This window comes from Perognathus longimembris, chromosome 18, assembly GCF_023159225.1.
Source record: "Perognathus longimembris pacificus isolate PPM17 chromosome 18, ASM2315922v1, whole genome shotgun sequence".
In the NCBI taxonomy this organism is placed as follows: domain Eukaryota; kingdom Metazoa; phylum Chordata; class Mammalia; order Rodentia; family Heteromyidae; genus Perognathus; species Perognathus longimembris.
The window spans coordinates 19,938,720-19,960,893 of NC_063178.1; the positions used below are offsets into that span (position 1 = coordinate 19,938,720).

Sequence of the window (22,174 nt, forward strand, 5' to 3'; positions counted from 1 at the left end):
TATTGGAGATTGAATTCAGAGTCTTGAGCTTGTGTTGTACATAACTTCAGCTCTTTGATGTTTTTTAATTTTATTTTTAGATAGGGTATTGTGATTTGTCTGGAAGATAGCACCTTCAAAAGTTCTTCGTGTTATGTCTGATTCCTTTTTCTCCCCCTGTCATTGATTCAATCAGACAGAAATTTCTGTTTAGTGCTTTCTTCAGAATGCCCCGAGAATTTCGGCTGGGAGTATTCCTCAGTGGTAGAGCACTTGCTTAGCCTGGGTGAGGTCCTGAGCCCTAGATCTCCAGCACCACAGGGGAACCTCTTTAGAACTGGAGCACACTCACTACTCACTGCCTGGATCCAAGCTCCTATCACTTGCTCTCGGGGTCACTACCTTGATCTCCCATTGTAGCTCTCTGCTTCCGCCCCTGGCTTCTGAAGCCTGCCAATTCAGTTGCCAGAGAAAAGTGCTTCAAATGCAAGTCATAGGCTGTCTATCACTCCTTTATGAAAAACCCTGCAATGGCTTTTTTCACTCTTCACACAGAAGTGAAAGTCTTTGTGGTCTGTCGATCCAGCTCCGCATTTCCCCTGTTAAACCACCTCCTAAGTTCTGCCTCTCTGCCTCTGCTCCAGTCCTATTTGGCATGTTTCCATGCTCCTCAGAGACTCCAATACCTTGACTTAGAGGCTTGGAGTCTTTGTATCTCTGCATCTTTGTCCCTTAGATATATACCTGTGGCTAAATCCTCCATTCAAGCCTGTGCATTACTCTGGGTGTCATTTCCTATGTGGCCAGCGCACGGTGATGAAGGTACAAGTCTTTGTCTGTCACTCACTGGTGCCTTCCAAACGCCTTGGACCGCATCTAACGGGTAGAATTTACAGTGTGTAAGAAATGTTGCTAGCTGGATGCTGAGATCTGAAGATGGAAGTTCAAAGCCAACCCAGGCAGGAAAGTCAATGTGAGACTCTTACCTCCAACGGACCACCAACAAACCGGAAGTGGAGATGTGGCTCAAGTGATGGAGGGACAACCTTGAGTAAAAAAGCTAAGGATAGCACCCAGGCTCCGAGTTCAACCCCAGCACAAGAAGAAAAACAAGAAAAATTCTTTAAAAGGGTGAATATTTATTCAAGTGCTTGCTAGAAATGGCTCTTTGCAAAGTTCATTATTTTCTGAATCAATAGGAGAAAAATGACATGCTCTGTTTTTTCCTAGTTATTTATTAGATTAACCATTGCTCTATGTGCTAATTTTTTTCTGTTTTCTTGTATGTTCTTTGACTTGTGTTTCATTGCACATTTTTCTAGGCTTTATTCATCTCATATTGCACTTGATCTCAAACTCTTACTTATTGCAAATAATTTTAGCAGTTTGCTACACACCTTTTTTTTTTTTTTAGAAGATGCTTACTAGGCTAGATAAATTTCCTCTTGTAACATGAAGAAACTAATAGCACTGAACAATATAACTTATAAAGCCCTTTGTTATATGCCATAGCTTAAACTATTATATATGGTCAATATGGCTGTTAGTAATAGTTACTTACAGCTCCGTAGCATTTTAGGAAGATTTTGTTAGTTGGTGGTAGGAAGGAGAGATTAAAGGGAAGGAAAGAGGGATGCAGGCATAGCTTATAATAACTAGATTGATTAGGTAAGGTGAAATTGCATGCTCCAGTCCTTGGTCAGATGGCCTGCCTTTTCTTTGCATCTAACAACAGTGTGTGCAAGATTCTGCTTTCTCCTTTTCTGCTGGCATAACGTTAAGCCCTGTCAGTAGAGGACCTGCCTGGGGTAATGTAGAAGTCTTTCCTTCCTTGTTTCCTCATTTTATTTGCTGCTGCTTTCTCCTATCAAGGGCTTGCTAACAGTGGGGGCGTTTAATGACCAACTCTGTTTTGAGGTGTAGCAGCTTGTCGTGGACAGAGTCCCCCCGATCTTAAGGACATCTTCAAGGGGCGCTTGCTAGGCTCAAAGCGCCTGTGCACTGGAGAGATGGGGATGTTCTTGCCTGCCCGCCTCTGTCAGGATTGGTTTTCTTTGGTACTCGGGGCTGGAACCTAGAGCCTTCATGGTCCCTAGCTTCGTTGCTCAAGGCTGGCACATTGCCGTTTTACTTCTGGCTTTCTGCTGGTTAATTGATAAGAGTCTCAGAGAGTTTCTTCCCCGCGTTGGCTTCGAACCATGGTCCTCAGATCTCAGCCTCTTTAGTAGCTAGGATTACAGACATGAGCCATTGACACTTGGCAGGAATATAGCTTTCAAAGCTGGAGTCGGTGTGTGCTGCTAATCAGAATGAGGTCGTTCCTCACAATTTTGTTCACTGTAGTTTCTATTACCTATGGTCCATTGTGGTCTGAAAGTATTAAATGAAAAACTCCAGAAAAAAATGATTGGTAAATTTTAAATTGGGCACCATCTTGAACATTGTGATGAAATCTTGTACCATCCCACCTGGGCTATAAATAATTTCTTCATAAATAAATAATAAATAAAAGTAATTTCTTCATTCAATGTGTCCACCTTCTACATGCTACCTTCCTGTTAATCACGTCATCAGCCCTCACTTACCAGATTGCTTGTCACAGTAGTGTAGTGCTTGTGCTCAGTTAACTTTAAGTGATTTAATCATGGCCTCAAAGCACTAGAGTATGTATAGGAAACAACACAGTGTACATACATGGTGCTTGATGCTATCTGTAATTCAATAGATCCACTAGGAATCTTAGAATATATCATCTTTGGACATACGGGACAGTTTTCTACAGACAGGCAGATTGATTATGGACAGAACTTTGTTGTCTCAAGGTTCTAGAAGAGTTGAGGGAACTTTCGTTTAGCCAAGGTCCATTTGGTTTTTTTTTTTTGTTTTTTTTTTGGCCTGTCCTGGGGCTTGGACTCAGGGCCTGAGCACTGTCCCTGGCTTCTTCTTGCTCTGCCACTTGAGCCACAGCGCCACTTCTGGCCATTTTCTGTATATGTGGTGTTGGGGAATCGAACCTAGGGCCTCATGTATACGAGGCAAGCACTCTTGCCACTAGGCCATATCCCCAGCCCTCCATTTGGATATTGACAACATCGTAGGTTGGTCTTACAGAATTACAAGCAGACAGGGTACAGAGAGCCAGCTGGAAGCATGTGTGTCCATCCCATCAGTTACCAGATGATTTTGAGAACCTTATATGGTCTATAGGCCAGATGTTCCCCAGGCTAGATGTTTAGACTTTCCTGATGTTTTCTTCCTCCTTTGCAGCAATGGGTCAACAACAACAACTTCTTATTCCTCCTCCTCCTCCTCCTCCTCCTCCTCCTCCTCCTCCTCCTCCTCCTCCTCTTCCTCCTTTTCTCCCTCCTCCTCCTCCATCTCCTCCTCCTCCATCTCCTCCTCCTCCTCCTCCCTCCTTCCTTTTTTGTCGGTTCTGGTGCTTGAACTCAGGGCTTGGGTGCTGTCCCTGTGCTCTTCAGCTCAAGGCTAGCACTCTACCACTTTGAGCCACAGTGCCACTTCTGGTTTTTGAGTGGTTAATTGGAGATAAGAGTCTCATGGACCTTCCTGCCTGGGCTGGCTTTGAACGTCGATCCTCAGATCTTAGCCTTCTGAGTAGCTAGGATGACAAATGTGAGCCACTAGCGCCTGGCTCTAAGTAAACTTCTTTTGCTTACAGTCTATAGTATTAGCAGCATAAAACAGACTGACATGCTACTGACTAGAATTTACCAGTTTTTGTTTCGTTAGGTGTGTATGTGTGTTTGTGTATTTGGATAACCTACATGTAAGCTACCATTTTATATTTTATTTTTAATCTTTAAGTAGTTGTACAAAGGAGCTGACATTCCACCGTGTAGAATATGAATACAACGAACCTTGAGCAAGTTATTCTTTTTATGTATGAGGGGCAAGCACTCTTGCCAGACTAGGCCATATTCCCAGCCCAAGTTATCCTTTTTATTTATTTATTTTTGCAGACCTGAGGACTGTACTCAGAGCCTTGTACTTGCCAGGCAAGTGCTCTTTCCCTGAGCTAAATCCTAATCCTATTATTTATTTTGTAAAAACATAGAAACAAGGTTCACATAATTTATGTGAAATGCTGTAAGAATAAGCATAGGGGTTGAACTAGTCTAGTTTGCCTTTTCAATAACAAATTAGCTATAGGTTACTTTTCAGTAACTAATAATAATATAATTAACATAATTAAATCTCACTGAATGACATGTAACTTTTTGAATAGTTTTCATGGGATGGGGACTGTTCTAATGGTGACACACTTAATCCTCCAGTGATGTTACCACGTATGGCACATCAAAGCTGACTTTGTGTCTTTAATTAAACTCCAAGTTATATTAGAACATATATATATATACATATGATTTTTTTGCATTTTTATTGTTACTATTAAGTAGTTGTACCGAGAGATTACAATTCCATAACTCAGGTTATGAGTCAATATCACCTCTTCCCCTGTTCTCTCCCATTTCCCCCTCTTGTCCTTACCTTCAAAGTACATAATTCTTTTTTTTACATAATGAATTTTGAATATAATGACTTCATTTGCTTACTTGGTAATACATTTTTAATACTAACAGCAGTAAAACAGTGAGATTCTGCCCTCTTTCGACATAATTTTAAATTTGCATTTTTCTTTTTGATGGGACTGGGATTTGAACTTAGAACCTTGCAGATGATCTGTGTGTGACAGGTGCCTTACTCCTTGAGTCACACTCGTAGTTCTGATTTTACATTTTGAATCTCTCACTTCTACACCGATCTTGGCAGTTGTTGAATGCTTATATAAATGTGCATGCATGGATAGAGAAGCATATATTATTATAGACTGAATTAGGCTGAAATGCTTTAAAATAGTATTATTAAATTGTAAATAAGAGCTGGTTTAGGCAGATAGCCATGTGTTTAAGGAAATAAATGTACTTAACAAGGTAATTTGGGAGACTATTTTTCAGAGAACATTTTCATTTTGTATTGATTTTGTTGTTTCTTTGTTTTTCTGGCTCAGCACAACTCCAGGAATGTATGAATTCAGTCCAGTCTCCCAAGTTGCATATGTAGCTTTGAAAGTTGTCTCTAATGCATTTGATTGTGATTTTTATCACTGATTAGCAGAATGCCGTTGTCCTTTAGGACAATCCACTCATCGGCAGCTACCCATCACTTGCTATTCTTTGCTAAATATCGTGTAAAGCTGTCCCTGTGATGAACAACAGCCCTTATTCAGACCAGAAATAACAACGGTCCCATGTGTTGGAGGTCCCAGGAGGTCTTGGTGTTTTTGTAGACAGCAGACAGAAATAAAAGGAATTTTGTCCTTTTTACCTCGTGTAATCCCACTGGAAAATAAAACATGTGCTATGAATTGATACTGGCTCCTGCCAGGTCACCTCCCAAAAGAGTCTCAGGCGAACGAACGTTGTTGCAACATTTCTTGGACAGGAGTTTGATGGCCTGTGACAGAGATGGATGGTTCCTGTAGCCTGCTACTGTGGAACACTGCACTACTGTCTGCTTCTAGAATCTTCCATGAGCACCACCAGGAACCTGCTTCTGCCCCTTTAACTCTTTCAGATGGGAGTTAGATGAACTTTACAGACCCCAGAGTAAAACTAAATTCCACATACCTTTTTTTTTTTTTTAAATGGTTGACTAAATACATGAAACACTATATATACTTTGTTTTGTCTGACTTGGCTGAACATTATTTTGCATGTTCAATAATGTAAAATTTTTTTTGAAACTCTGTGGTATTAGGAACACTTTGGACTACAAAACCTTCTTAATGGACCCCTCTATCAATTTTTTGTTCTTCTAAGGAAGTTTTTCCTCTTCGTGACTCACTGCAGTCTTTGGCTAACATGGAGGGAAATGTAATAACGATTAAGAAAGGAGCATATGTGCTTTCTTCTTCTTCTTTTAAATGAAAACCTGTACATACTTTCTGTCTTGGGTTATGCAGACTTGGATGGTGGCAGAATAGTGACCATTGAGAAAGAGTAAAACAACAAACAACTAGTCTGTTAATCAGTACTTTTTTTGGAATTGAAAAAAAAATCGAAACACGTTGACATTTCCTTTCTTTCTTTTCAGGAGTGTTTTGTATGATGGCCCAGAATACAAACTGAGTTAAAAAAAAAAAAAGACACAGTTCCAGCCTTCACTATGCACACACACCTCCGGTGAAATTAGTGAGATCCCTCTAAGATGATGCTTTGTGTCTTATTTCCATTTGTAGGTCTGTATGAGCTGCTGGCTGCCCTGCCCGCCCAGCTACAGCCGCATGTGCACAGTCAGGAGGACTTGACCTTCCTCTGGGATATGTTTGGTGAAAAAAGCCTGCATTCACTGGTGAAGGTAAACCATGGCTGAAGTCAGATTCTCTCTCTCTCTCTCTCTCTTTTTTTTTTTTTGGTTGGGGATGGAAAAAAAAAAAGCATATGGAAAAATATTTTGAGCGCCATCTAGTAAACCCAAGATCAAATTGTTGCTCTCTGAGAACAAAACAGCCTTGTTCCATTTCACTGACGGGTGTGGAAGTTGTTAAGGATCCTACCAGAAATACACCGATGATTTCACTTAATGGCAGTGATCTGGATGTGCACACGAATCCAGCAAACATGTGGTTGCCCCTGTTTAGAAGAAGCATATGAAATAGTAGCAGGAAGGCTTAGACTCCTTTATGGTCCGTGTTCATGAGCTGGAATTGAACAGAAATAAATAAATATTTGCAACAGCAACAACAAGAAGAAATTAGAAGGCCTAGATTTTCTGAGGTCAAGAATGGCAGCAGCGCAGTAGCCACATTAATTTAAAATAATTTCCTTTCATGAAGTCAACTGAAATTCTAGTAAGCTGTTTCTGTTGTTGGCCCCATTCCATTGAAATGGTATTTTGGAGATAAATACAGTGAAGCTAAATAGGAATAACAACAGTTCTCAGAGACAGTTCTAGGAAAGTGTTATGCCATGAAAACAGTCAGCACCCAAAACCAGATCTTGTCTTACAGAAACACTGAGAGGGATCAGAACTCTTAAAATAGTAAAACGAGAGCAGGAACTTACTAGAAAATATGCCACTCTTGCTTCTGGAAATATGAATTGCATTTTCTCTTCTTTAACTCAAGCTGAAAGAAATGTAGAGTCTGACTGTAAATTGTCAGAGGTCGAAACCTATGCACGAAATCTGGATCTATGCTTCAATTCAGCTAGATTTGTTATGGTTGTCTTTCATGATAAGAGGCTTTTAATTGATGTACAGAATTTGAAAATAAGCCACCTCTGAGTTACCGAACTGGAGGATGCTATTTGATTCTTGTTGTTCAATTGACTGAAATTTGTGTGCTTTGAACAGTAATAATTCTCAAAAAGTGAAAGTTAGTATGTTAGCATTTCCCTGGCAATACATGTAAAGACCAAGACTTATTTGTTCACTTACTTATTTTTCATAAGGACGTAGTTACCAAGGCATCATTATGTTCCAAATAGTCTCAGGCAGTTTAGTTGACTTCTTGCTGTTTGTTCAAGAAATAGTCTTGGGGGGCTGGGGATATAGCCTAGTGGCAAGAGTGCCTGCCTCGGATACACGAGGCCCTAGGTTCGATTCCCCAGCACCACATATACAGAAAACGGCCAGAAGCGGCGCTGTGGCTCAAGTGGCAGAGTGCTAGCCTTGAGCGGGAAGAAGCCAGGGACAGTGCTCAGGCCCTGAGTCCAAGGCCCAGGACTGGCCAAAAAAAAAAAAAAAGAAATAGTCTTGGGACTACAGTTAATGAATTTTATGACTTGGTGAGGTAATACCTCTATGTTGAATATATGGAAATTGAATTGCTGTTTTGTTTGTTTATTTAATTGGTGGTACTGGGATTTGAACTTAGGGCCTAGCTCCTGCTAGACCAATGCTTTATCAGCCATGGCCTTAGCCCACTCTGGATTTCCTTGTATGGATTTGATCATTTCATAAAAGGAACAAAATGTGTTTAAATTGACATCACCATCCCCTGTGCATTAAACATTCCCAGAGTAAATGGATGAACATTTATTTATATTGATTTATAGCAGGTCTGTAGTTTCCTTACCTACAAATGGAAGTTAGAATCTGTGATATCCAAGTTATGAGTCTCAGATAATAGAAGAGTTCAAAATTCTTTGATAGCCATGTAGACTAGGTAAATTTAAGTAGGCATTATTAAGTATTGAGGGAAATCATAATTATCATAACATGCACAGCACCAAAAAGGAACTATAGGATGGTCATTTCTATTATCAGGACAATAACTAATCTATTAAACAATTTTTTAGTTACACTGGCTATTGAGTCTTAAGCATAGGCTAGTTTCCAAAGTTTTTAATCCATAACAAATGCTTAATTATCATTCCGAGTGTCCATATCTGGTTTCTCATAAGCATTGAACCAAATAAACTGATGTTGTCTATATTTAGATAGCACACTTAACATGTGCTATCCCAAATATATTTTGGTGACAGTACTTACTCTAGATGTATTTTTAAAATTCATTTTATTTTGTACTTCTAGGACTTGTCCAATTTCTTACTACTTTCCCCGCCGTCCCAACTTTGATCAGATGCAGACATCCACTGTGTCCTCTGCCTGACCCATTCTATTAGCTTTAAATACGCGAAGTCTTGCCTCCGGGAGGCGAGCTCCTGGGACCGCAGCTTGAACCAGCTGGAACAAGCCGCTCAACTGTATTCCAAGAGCCTCCAGTGCAGGCTGGAGGATAGAATCCTTCAGCTCTGTACATAAATCTTGGCAGAGCAAAGGGAATTTGTTTGAGAAGATTTGTTTTAGAGTGAATCAAAATGTGCTTTGGCTTTATGCTCTTTTGCCTGAAGTTAAAATGGATAGTATGGACTTAGAACTGGGTGAACACAAAATTTGATTTTATCCTAGTACAGAGTTTTCAGTCTTGTCTGTCTGCCTATCTATCTATCTATCTATCTATCTATCTATCTATCTATCTATCTACCTATCTATCTATCTATCTATCTATCTATCTATCTATCTATCTATCTATCTATCTATCTATCCGTCTGTCTGGCTGCCTGTCTGTCTATCAAGGCATCTGTTAGGCTACGGGTGGCTTACACCTGTAATGCTAGCTACTCTGTAGGCTGAGACCTGAGGATTGAGGTTCAAAGCTAGCCTGGGCAAGAAAGTCCATGAGACACTTATCTCCAATTAATCACCCCAAAGCTGAAGTGGATTTGTAGCTCCTGAGCTAGACTGCTAGCTTTGAGCAAAAGAGCTCAGGAATAGTGCCCAGGTCCTGAATTCAAGCCCTAGGAGTGTGTGTGTGTGTGTGTGTGTGTGTGTGTGTGTGTGTGTGTGTGTGTGTGTGTGTTGCGTGCTTGCGCCTGTACTAGGGCTTTTGTTTTTTTCATTCAAGGGTGATGCTTTACTACTTGAACCACAGCTCTACCTCTCGCTTTTTGGTGACTAGTTAGAGATGAGATGCTCGTGGGCTCTTCTGCTCAGGCTGGTTTGAGGCCTCATTCCCCAGATGTCAGCCTCTCCAGTAGCTAGGATGACAGGACGCCTCCCTGCAGGGCAAACATCAGGGGATTCTCAGCCGGAATTACTTTAGTATTTCTTCCATTCTTTCCTGCTGCTACTCCCATTCTATGCATGTGCTACCCTTTTCTAGTTGTCCCACAACTCTTGGATGTTTTGTCTTCCCCTCTTTTCTTTCCTTCTTGCATTTATTTCAACTTGGGGGAAGTTTTCTGTGAGCCTATCTTTCAGCTTTCCTGGATGTGTTCATTTTACTGATGACCAGCCTGTGGAAGACACTCTTCTAGTTGTATCTAATTTGTAGCATGTCCTTTTCATTCTCTGTCAGTTTCCATTCTCTGCTTACATTGCCCATCTGTTCTTGCATGCTGTGCCCTTTTTCCATTGGAGAGCTTAGCATATTTATCATACTCACTTACTCTAGATCCTTATCTCTCAGTTCCCAAACTTGTCATATCAGATTCTAATGCTTTTGCTTCATCTCTTTAAGATTATTTTCCTTGCTATTACCGCGACTTGTAAATTTTTGCTGAAAGCTAGACATGATGTATATTGGGCAATAGGATTGAGGTAATTATGCTTATAGTGTGAATTTCTTATGTTAATATGGCTTGGAACTGGTTGGATTTAAAGTTCACTGAAGCTCAGTGCCAGAATTTCCGTTTTCTTAATGCCTTCTCCTAGCCGCTCAACCTGTACTTTGTCTTTATATTTTCTTAAAAGTCTTTTCTTACAGTCTGTGTTTGTAGCTCTGTCACTTATAATCTCTTATTGTGCAGGTGATTGGTTCATGGTGGTTGGAGAAATAATACTATAGGCTTATATTTGAAGATCAGCTCTCCAGTGACTTGAGTACTTGGGTTGTGACCTTCAGAAGCACTTTTTGCCCTAAATCCTTCTCCTCTCCTCTCTTCCATTTCCCTCCCCTGTCCTCCCTTCTCTTTTCTCCTTTGCTTTCCTTCCCTTCCTCTTTTCTTCCAATTGGTAAAGAAAGAATGCTAAAGGAGAGCTATCTCATTATTCTTGGGCTTTCTCCAGTAGTCTAGAGAAGAGGCAGACTTTTGTTATACAGAAAGTGTTTACAACTGATGTCCTAAGGGATTTTTTTAATTCTTAACTATGAGAACTTGGAGGGCATCGTCGTGGTGGGAAGTGTGGACCCCTCGAAGTCTCAAGCTAATTTCATTTGGCCAGTGTTAGTCCATCATAAGGAGTACATAGGCGTTCTGCTGGCTGATCTCTGCAGGGATTATTCCCCTGTGTTCCATCTCTGCAGATTTCACGGTGACTTGCATTATCTGCTGGAGCCGAGGAAAGCCACTGATACTTTGATTTTATTCTGCCTTTTCTTGTAATGAGGATCAAGTGATAACATACATGGGCTTTACATGTTGGGAATGAAACCAGGAATTTGGTTATTTTTCTTTTAATTTCCGATTTGTAAAGAGTCTAATACATTCTGTCTATAGTTTCCTCACCAGAGGTGATTGACAGATCTATTTTCTTCCACTAGGTGGCTTATCTTGTCCCTTATAGATTAGTAGCATTTCACAGCTTTATTTCTGATCTTGAAAACTTTGCAAATGAGCCAAAACTTGACTTGCATAGTGTTTTGATCTGTTTTACTTAGAGTAGATGGAGGTCTTCATAGCCCTGTATAGAAGATACTGCAGTCATTTATGATTTACCCTTCCTTTTTTTTTTTTTAAACATTCAAACAGGAAAGCTTTTTAATTTGGTTAGAAGCAATATGGTGACCTTCTGGTTGCCCATCCCTCTCTCTACCTTAATAAAAATGAACAGGTTGAGGTAAAATATATTCCTTGTTTTAGTTATTCATAATTTAAAAGATGCTCCAGTTCCATAACACTAAGACATAATTGTACTTATAATCCAAATGTCTATTTTCTCTTCTTAAGTATTTTCTTATGTTTTGCCTTTACTGAATCCCATGAAGTGTGAGTGTATTAATGTGGTTGAACAAAACTGTGTGAGAATCAGTTGTTGGGAGTTTGTGTTGCATGTTCATATTAATGTGAATTTGTGAAGTTTTTAGTGCTTATTCATTTAGGCTAATTCTAAAAGGGAGTATCTTCTTAGTCCTGGTCTAAATAAATAAACCAATCTTGAATGTGTTCATAGAGAAAGCAATAAAAAAGAATATACTTTTAGTTGGGTATTGGTGGCTCATGCCTGTAATCCTAGCTACTCAGAAGGCTGAGATTTGAGGATCACAGTTTGAAGCCCAGGCAGGAAAGTCAGTGAGATTCATCTCCAAGTAAGTACAAAAAAAGCCAGAAATACACACACACACACACACACACACACAGAGAGAGAGAGAGAGCGTGAGAGCGTGAACACGTTTAGCCAGGTATAGTGGCATCTGTAATCTCAGAATTTGGGAGGCATAGAAAGGAGGCTAGTGAATTTGAGGCCAGCCTGTGCCGTGTAGTAAGTTTGAAGCCAGCTTGGACCACACAAGAAAACCTCACCAAAGAAAAGCAAGAAGAAAACAAGATAAATGAGGATAAAAGAAAATATACATTAAAAATTTTGTATATAATCTAGATATTTCAGAAAATGTAAAGTCATTTATGAAGCTAATGCTTACTCTTTCACATGTCAGATTTTCTTAACAATTGTGAGATTTTCTTGGAAAGTAGTTATTTTCAGAATAATTGATAAAGTTAAACTTTGGCTTTATAAGGTCTTGGTTGTTGTGTTACATTCTATCTTTTAAATTAAACACAATGGAAAGCATCCTACTGGGAGTGAAGGTGATATCTGTGTAGTAGTGAACTAGATTCCAGACTGAAAGACGATGTTTGTAGGATACTTGCAGGTTTAGGGACCTTTGGAAATAAATTGCACTGTTTGGGGAGAAGGGAGGCGGTGTTAAGTTCAGAGAGTAAGCCCATTGGGGAGGTTATGTTACTTGTCTCCTAAATACCATTTGCCTTGGGTGAGAGGAAAAAGAAAAAGACGGCCAGACGGGGTGATCCCTGGCCACCGGTCCCACCGTGTGGAGAGTCGGGCCTTCACAGCTGGGACCGCTCCTTGGCCAATCAGAGGTAATTGTGCAGCCAGCTCTCTGTGGGAGAAGCCAGACGAAGGTATTTCTTACATTACAGTTTACATTTTTTCAGGCATAGGAATATGTACAGTCTACTGACGATAGGAATTCCTGAGGCCCTGGGTAAATTGTTGCCTTTGTAATTCATACTCTCAAAACAGTGGCCATATGTAGCTCAGGCATAGTAGATGAATGAATGAATGAATGAATGAACAAACGAGGCAAGTTTGTGAGTTCATGAAGGACCCGTGTCTGCCTGCCTCGTCTTCATTTAGTGTCAAATGGTACAGTGCTTTGGGGGAGTCATTGTGCATTCAGATAAATATTCACGTAAACGTAGCTTCAGAACAACCATCTTGCATTTGTTTATATTTAGTCATCATTTAATAGTAGGGAATCCATTAACACCACAAAAACCAGTTCCTCACCTAAAAATAGAACTGCCTTCAGAACAGCTCCCTCACTGCTGGGCCCAGCCAGGAAATCTGTAACACTTTCATTTCCAAGCAAATTCTCTCCCTCCTGATTCCGGGGGAGCAGAATTCCAGCAGGGAGACACCCAGCCTCTCTAGGAGCCCCGCAGTGGACGCCCTCGGCCCTCCCCAGCTTTGTCAGGCATTACCAAACGGAGCTGCGCGTGGGAACGACCCCCGGATCAAATGAAAGCTAGCAATAAGCGTCTCCAGTCAACGCTGACCTGGCTCAGAGGACTCAGTGGTATTCCTTGAGATATACCTAGGTATGTTGGGCCCTTGAAATAAACCCTGGAATAAACCAAGAGTCTTCCTCCAGGACAGCTTCCATGACGGGCTCGGGTCTCATGAGGACTTTTTGCTCCCTCCATTCTCATTCCCTTTCCCTGTTGATGTCCTTATTCTTTCATTTCCCTTTGTTCCTGTGTATACAGAAACCTAAACCCTGCCCTCTCAAAGAGGCATCTCTCATCCTTGTTCATAGCTGGCTCTCTGGGGCCATGGTGCTTGAATGAAGATTCCGACTGTGCCAAAGACAAGTAAATGACATCATCTTACCATTTAACCCCACAGTGCCCCACTTGCCTAAATATAAAAGATAAAATATGGCTGCTGTAAGGGTCACATGAATTACTATAGGAAATGTGCTTTGTGTTTGGAACATGCTAGGGCATTCTTAGGATGAAGAGGAGGAGGAGGATTCTTCAAGGCAAGCACTCTACCACTAGACCATATTCCCAGCCCCGAGGAGGAGGATTATTAACCTCAGCATTACACCACATCTGTGTGTGTGAGTGTGTGTGTGTGTGTGTGTGTGTGTGTGTGTGTGTTGTATTTGTCTCTTTCTCTCCTTATTCTTATTTTTTTATTTATTTATTGTTCAAGGTTGGCATTCTACTACTTGAGCTCCAGCTCCATTTTTCCACCTTTTTTGGTAGTTTGATGGAGATAAGTGTCTCACAGACTTTCCTGCTGGGGTTGGCTTTGAAGCTAGATCCTCAAACCTGAGCCTCCTGAGCAGTTAGAAATACAGGCATGGCCACCCTGTCCCTGGCTTCTGTCTTTTTGTTGTTGTTTTTCCATGCTACACACCAGCATCATTCCTTTTCTTAGAATTGACTTTATTATTCCAGAGGTGATAGACAGAGGAGTTGCATTTACATGACGTGCGTGAGTGCATTTCCTTATGTAAAGTGTTATCTCACTCTCCCATTCTCTCCCTCCCATACCTCTTTACCAGCTGCTGCCTCCCTCCCTCCCTCCCTCCTTCCCTCCCTCTTCTTCCTCCTCTTCCTCCTCCTCCTCCTCCTCCTCCTCCTCCTCCTCTTCCTTCCTCCTCCTCCCTCCTCCCTCCTCCCTCCTCCCTCCTCCCTCCTCCTCCCTCCTCCTCCCTCCTCCCTCCTCCCTCCTCCCTCCTCCCTCCTCCTCCCTCCTCCCTCCTCCCTCCTCTCTCCTCCCTCCTCCCTCCTCTTCCTTTAACCAGCATCATTCTTGCACCATTCTTTGCAGCATCCCTTTGGTTGCATGGCTCCCCCCCCCCCCCCCTAGGATAGTATTTTCTTGCTTAATGTTTGTCCATGCCTGTGTTGAACATTCCAACAAACATTAATAAAGCCTGTAATTAGAAGTTTTGGAAAGAAGTTCTTGCGTTGACTAAGTGTGTTTTCTAACTTTCTCTTTACTTAAGAAGTATTCTGGAATATTTTGGGCATTAAAAAATGAGAAGAATATGTTGGACATTCATGCATTTGCCACACAGCTTAAGTATTGCAGCCATTGAAACCTGGACATTCCTCCCTGTTTCCATTCCTTTCTTTCAGAGGTAGAGACTGTGATGTTCTTTTGTATATTTTAAAATCTCATTTTCCTACAGCCTGCTTTTTTCCCTTAACATTTGGCTAGATTTATTTGTGGTCATGGACGTAGCTCCAATTCCTTCCTCTCCATCACTGTATATGGCATTATATGACTAGATCACACATGGTCTGTTTTCCTATTAATGGATATTTACATTGAGAATTGTCCTGCTGGTATAAAGCCCTATGATCTGCATACCATGTTTCCATGTCACTACTAAAAGTGTTGTAGTAACCTTTGTGCTGATTCCCTTGGAAATGACACGTATGGTATAATTTCTCTAAGTGTTACACAGCAAAATGGAGTTGTTGAGCCATAGAGATGTATATCTTATGCTTTATTGTAGAGTTAGATATTATTAGATTGACCTTCTGAATGCTTATACTGCCATTACAGAGTCCCATTTACCTCACACCTATGTCAGCAATTGGAACTGTTGGTTTTTGCTAATAGAATTGATTTGGAATGCTTTCTCCTAATTTTAGTTTAGCTCGACTTGAACATTAGAGGCTGAACAGTTTCCTTTTTGTATCTTTTGTCTACTTTCCTCATTAGGTTATTTGCATTTTTGGAGTTGATTTGCAGGAGTTACTTTACATATTGTGATACTGGATTTTTGAAGGCATTGTAACTGTTTTGTCTGAGTGCATTCCACTCTCTGATAATTTATTGCAAGTGTTAAAACATATGTCTGAACAGAGTCTTCTCTCTGTCATAAACACAGAAGCCTAAGTGTCTTTAAAGACACACCCAACACAAAATCCTTAGCTCCGTGGGTCTAAATGAGAGAGCATGTGTCAGAGTCTGAGGTGTATGTAGCCCCTGGCGAGTCTGGGCTCTGATTTATTTTTATTTGCTGGCTCTAGGGGCGTCCTCTGGGACTGTTGCACTGATCTCATGTTCCCATTTAGTTCAAAGCATCTATATAATGTATTTTTAGCACCTCATGTAACTATGGGTATAGTTGCTCATTGTGTTAAGTTCTTTAGAGGCAGTATGTATGTATAGTTGATGCTGGTATATCTCATATCGCCAAGAAGTGTAGTCAAGATTCAAGCACGATTGTTTGTGTTGTCCAGGTTTTCCCCCATTTATTTCACAGAACACTGGGTAAGTGCATTGGGGTTCAACCAGTTAGATTTGCTTATGGAAGGGTTGTGGTTATTCATTATTCATAGATAATTGATTAACCTAGTGTTTTTTTGTGTGTGTCATCTTTCTTACAGAGAGATGGCAAAGTTAAAAAAAAACATGTCAATTGCTGATAAATCACATTGTCAATATTTCAGTAAAGATAGCAGGAATTTGGGCTATTCTTTGGTGATCAAAGCCTAGAAGTAATACACTATCAAAAGGAAATTGAATTCGATTGCTTTTATAATTCTATATTCATGTAAACTATTTAAAAGATCTTCAACATTATTAAGTTAACTTTTAATTTTTTTAATTTTTATTTATTTATTTTTGCCAGTCTGGGGCTTGGACTCAGGGCCTGAGCACTGTCCCTGGCTTCTTTTTGCTCAAGGCTAGCACTCTGCCACTTGAGCCACAGTGCCACTTCTGGCCATTTCCTATATATGTGGTGCTGGGGAATCGAACTCAGGGCTTCATGTATACGAGGCAAGCACTCTTGCCACTAGGCCATATTCCCAGCCCTTAAATTAACTTTTTAAAATGCCAGTCCTGGGGCTTGAATTTAGGGCCTGGGCACTCTCCTGAGCTTTTAAAAGTTCAAGGCTAGCTCTCTGGCACTTGGGCCACAGCCCTACGTTTGGCTTTTTTGGTAGTTAGTTGGAGATAGTCTCACCGACTTTCTGCCTGGGCTGGCTTTCAACTGAGATGTCAGATCTGAGCCTCTTGAGTAGCTGGGATTACAGATATGAGCTACTGGTGCTGGTTTATCAAATTAAAATTTTAGGAGTTCTAAAACATTAAAAATATTTTCTTGTAATTCTGTAACTAAACATTGATATAAACTTAAAATGTTATAACAAAGACCTAAAAGAAAAATTATACTCTTGTGTATCTGAATTAACATTTCAGATTTTTTAATCTACTTACCAATCTATTCTCCATTCACTCCACTAGCCATACAGCTGTGGGAATAATTGCTCCAAGTTTGTATAAAATTGGATTTTGGTTACATTAGTTGACATTCGTTAAGGCCATGAGAGTTGGGTGTAATTAACGAAGGAAGTGTGTCACCGCTGGGCAGCAGTCTGTAAGAACCAATGACCTGTGTGACAGTCTCCTCCACCCACTGGCCGCCGGTGGCTGATGGCTGGTGTTCCAGACACACAGCCGTCTCTCTGCCTGTGGGTCGGAGCCTGGGGAGGGGTAGAGCGAGGATATCCAGATGTGCCTTCAGCACCGAGCAGCAGCGAGAATACAAACCTCTGTTGACCGAAGCCCCGAAGATGAAGCCTAACAACAACTATCTCCATTATGTTACGTTTCACGTCTGTTTCATTAGGCTATAGTACGGTAGAAACGTAATTGCTAGCATTCCAGAAAGCTAGTTATTTGTAAGCGGCTGCTATGAACCCGACAATGGCACTGTGTGAAAAAGGTTACTGCTCCTTTTCTTGTCAAAACATTTCCCTTCTCGATCGACGTGATCTCGCTCCTTCCCATCCCGCACGGCCGGGGGAAATGCTCACACTGTATATTATGTCACTGTTTTACTTACTTGTTCCAGTGACATTTCACAAACACGGGAGTTTGTATCATGCTTTCTTTGAATTTGTTTCCTCTCTCATACTAATAAAATAGAAGACAGATACATCTGCATTATTCCTATAGGCCTTTCTTTGTTACTAAATTTCACTTTTTAAATGAGAATTATTGAGCAACGACTTTCAGTATCAAAGTATAACACAAATACGACTTTGGACAATGAACTTTTCTAACTGAAAATATTAACTTGCTCCTAACTGATCACATTTTGTTTTTATATACGGTTAGTGTTTTTAATTAAAACTTCATTCTCCTTTTTACTTTGGATGCCAACATTTGGAATTACTTTTTTCTCTCTCATTATTTTTATTTCTGTGTTTAGCTCAAAAGGTAAATTAAATGGGAGTTACTGGCAACTTTAAAAGTAAATGTTCTTTGTTAGTTCTTTTATTTAAATTGGCATAAATTCTACAGATGATAAAATTTGATTTTATTAGTTGAGAGAGTTGACATTATGTATGTGTTTTTAGGTGTGTCTGTGCGTGCACCATTACATGAGCTTGAATTCAGATTCTCACCTTTAGCTTATCTGAGCCACATCTCCACTTCTTGCTTTTTTGCCAGTTAATGGGATATTATTCTTTCAGATCTGTCTGCCCAGGCTGGCTTTAAACTGAGATTCCCCGATTTCAAGCCTCCTAAGTAGCTAGGATTACAAGTATGAGCCACCAGTGTCCCAAATAAGTCTGTGTCTTTGTCTTTTAATTTGAATAAATACTGGATTGGTCACAGTTTTATGCCTAGTAAACTTGGTGTCTCCAGTGGACTTCCGCTAGATGGTGCTCATTCCCTTAGGAACTCTGAGGAGGTGTTCAAGGAACTTGTCAATTCTGTCATTGATGGGTTAAGAATAAAAGAAGCGAATTCAGGCAAAAGCAGTGTGAAAACTTGTGAAATTTTCTTGGGCCACATAAAGAGCTATGGAACTTTGTGGTAGAGGTTTTTATTATTAATAATGTATTATGTTTCCAAAGAATCAGTGATTTTTATTAGATGGCGCATTCATATAAATGCATTTCAGTGCCATTGTATATTGTGCTAGGTGACGGAGATATCTTAGTAACACGCAGCCTGGTGGTCTTTAGCCCCATGACTCTTGGAATTCAACCCAATCACTTGGATAAGTACGTGTAAAGTTATTACAAGATATAGACAGGTTGTATTTCAGGGTGCTTAACGTATGTCAAAGGTGGAGAAGGGGGTGTTTGTCTCAAATTCTGAGTTTTGTTTATAAATGAGATCCAAATTGCTTTAAGAGCTCAATTCTTTGTTTTGAGACTTGAAAAAGACTCTTTACAAAGTGGTTTCAGTTCAATATGTCTATTTATGAGTATGATGCGTCTTTTAAAATTGTTGTCTAAATTGTTATACCAAGGGATTTTAATTGGGCATATCAATTTATGAGTGTAGTGCATCTTGGACAGCGTCCACCCTTCCATTTTTCTCCTTGATTTCCTCTGACTCTACAAATCTCTCAAAGTACTCGTCCATTTTCACATATGTACAATGACTATTGAGATCTCACTTGATAAGCGTGTTGAAGGACAAACCAGGTAAGAGTGAGTTGGTGGGGAAATTGCTCAGTTGTCTGAATGGAGCAGGGGAATGGGGAATACTTCATCTGGCTGACATTGGAGCGGGTCGGTTTGATTTGTATTATTCAGTCCTTATTTCTTTGATAACTTCTTTACCTCAGCTCTTTTCTTTGGGTCTTTCTGGATCATTGGTATATTTTATTTTCTTCTGCTCTTATATTCTGGAAGATATTTTCCCCCAATGTTTACTTTCCTTTTTTTATTTAAGCTTTTAAAAATTTGCTGACAAATTTTTAATTGCAGTAAGTTTGACACGAATGTCTGTTTCATTTTTCGTAATGTTTTACCTTCCTTCCTTCCCTCCCTCCCTCTTTTCCTCCCTCTCTCCCTCCCTCCTTCTTCCCTCCCTCCTGTCCTTCCTTTCTTCCTTCTTTATATTATATTGTAACAGAATAGTATCTGCTCTCTTGAAATGGGTTGAATTTACTTAGAACTTCTCTTACTTTTCTATAGATTCTTGATCCACAATGACAGTTTTGTTCCTTCCATGGCAACCCATATTCTGTCTTGTCTCTGTCTACAATCCCTATTCTATTTTCTCTATTTGCCTGTCTGTCTTCTAATCTAATCTAGTCTAGTCTATTGTGGTCTAGGACTCTAGTGCTTGGCTGAATGAATTGTAGTGCTGGATCTCTGTGTCTCTCTCACCAGGAATAATTCTCCTATTTTCTTTACTGCTTACTTCTTGAATCTGAACCTTTTCTTTTCACACCTCCTGGGCTCCTGCAGCTGTCACTTTGGTTCCTCTTTTAGCAGTCCCATTCCTGTCTGGTGACACTCATTTTGGAATGAACGCCACTCCGTTGCCCTCTCTTGGCTCATGCTTTATTGTATTTTATCTTACGTATGATGTATAGGCAGTCCACAGTGCCGAAATCACAATTTTCATAAGACTGCTGAAAAGATGAAAGAGGTTGATCTAGATGATATACCTAGAATGTTCAGGCCATAGGAAGCTTGTTGGTGTACTTAGATGATGCTATTTTTATTCAATAAAATAACTTTGAAAAAAGTTGATAATGATTAAAATTGCAGAAATATATTAATTTATTAGTACTCTGAAAAATTTGGCAAATGTGTAATTAAGTATATATTTTGTAGCTCAGAAAATATTTTGTGAATATTAAATTCCTTAATGTTGTTAGATTTATACTTCTTTGGAACTTGATGAAAAGTACTACTTCATTTTAGCTAGAAAATTAACTTTCTTTTGCCACTCATTGGCAAATACTTGTTATATCCACACAGTGTGAGTTAGTGTAGCAAAATCTCAATGCCTCCACAGTAGCTCTGTTGGCAGAAGTGGAAATAGAATGCGTGGATGTCTAGGGCAGAGCAGATGTCTAGGATGAAATCAGATCTCCACCTGTGCTGTGTAACCTTCCTGTGTAAGTCGGCAGTGGGAGAGGCCTGAGGGGGATTGAATCGCTGCCTCTTCCACCTTTGAATTGTTTGGGGGGCAATTCCCAAAGACACCTATTTCGAACTCAGACACTTTACCTTGCGATATAATTTATTTCTCTTAAACTTTAAAAGTTGAGGGCCTGCCTGACATCCAGTTTAGTCTGATATTCTCTTGAAACGGAGGGAATGGATGTAGTTGAGAAAGATGCAGGAGAATTACGAAAGGGGTGACATTGATCGAGATATATTTTACTCATCAGCTGACATGTTGAATTGAAATCCCTATATACAACTATGAAAGGATAAAAAAAAAAATAACAGGAGAACGTCCTAGGACTGTTTGATTTGGTATCTTGGGACTTCTTAAGAACATGTGGCCAGAGTCTGTGACGTCATCCGCTCTGTAGCCCAATAAAAGCACATGGCGTCACCGGAGACCTGGCAGTCTGTGGCTTCGCAAAGCCCTCTGCACGTGTTCTGGGGCTGCTGGCGTGGTGACGATTGCCGTGTTGGCAGCCTTGCTGACTGCACCCTGGTAAGGGCGAGGATGATCGGCTCCTGAGCCACTTGCTCCTTTCTTCCCTTCCCCCAAGACCCTGTCTTTGGAACTTGGCACGAACAAAAAAGTAAGACACGACAGAAAGGGAAGACGTAACAAAGCGGCACAGAGTCTGCTGCGTAGCAAGAGCCTCTGCAGAAAATGAGCATTGCTGTAGACATGGAATGCCAACATTTGCCATCTTACATACAAGACGCACCTTAGTTACAAATGGTGCGTTCCAAGATTCTACAAAACACTTGGCCTGCAAGCTTTAAGATGGTTAAGGTTTGAGGAGATCGGGGTGCTTATGACCCTGATTTGGCCATTACACATTACAAACTTGTGTCAAATGATTATATTGTACCCCACCGCAGGCTGTAAGTACTATATCTCAATAAGAGTTAAAAAAAAAGTCTTTAAAAGTAATTCTGTTTATATGTGAGGAAGATCTCTTTCCAGTGAGATAACGTATTTTTACATTTAAAAATCTCCAGCCTCACTTGAGGCCTTCTGGACCCCACAATCTGGCTTTCTTTCTGTATTGCCACCAACTCTACCCAGCAATTTTTCTCCAGCTATTAAAATATAAAACCATAAGGAAAATAGACTTTTCCCACAGCATAGAATTCTGAGGTTAAAAATAAAAGAGAAAGTAGAAGCAGCATATACGAAATTTTCCTTTCTTTTCTACTTCTGGTTTTCATTAATTTTATCAATGTCCATTTTCTTTTGCTCACCGACATCTTTTTCTTATCCCTTTTAGAAAATTAGCTTGAAAAGCAATTTCAGACAACCTTAAACTAATTGCCAATGTACTATAAAAGAGGGGCCAAGTTCATCTCACATCTCCCTTGAGTACTTGATGCTCTCATGGTGTATTTTTTTAACATCTTATAGACACTTCCTTATTTTTTGGGTACTAGCACTGGGACTTGAATTTAGAGTGTTGTGCTCATTGGGC

At 40.2% G+C, this 22,174-nt stretch overlaps 1 protein-coding gene across 2 annotated transcripts in view; it reads left to right on the forward strand.

Annotated features, from left to right (window-relative positions):
• Positions 1-22,174, forward strand: part of Mpp7 (MAGUK p55 scaffold protein 7) — a 125,416-nt gene that overhangs the window by 15,001 nt on the left and 88,241 nt on the right. The window contains exon 2 of one of the 2 annotated variants that reach the window (XM_048367908.1): positions 6,239-6,357. In XM_048367908.1, the coding sequence (XP_048223865.1) occupies positions 6,239-6,357 (119 nt within the window). The remainder of the gene's footprint in view (positions 1-6,238; positions 6,358-22,174) is intronic. The other variant, XM_048367909.1, reaches the window with a different exon arrangement.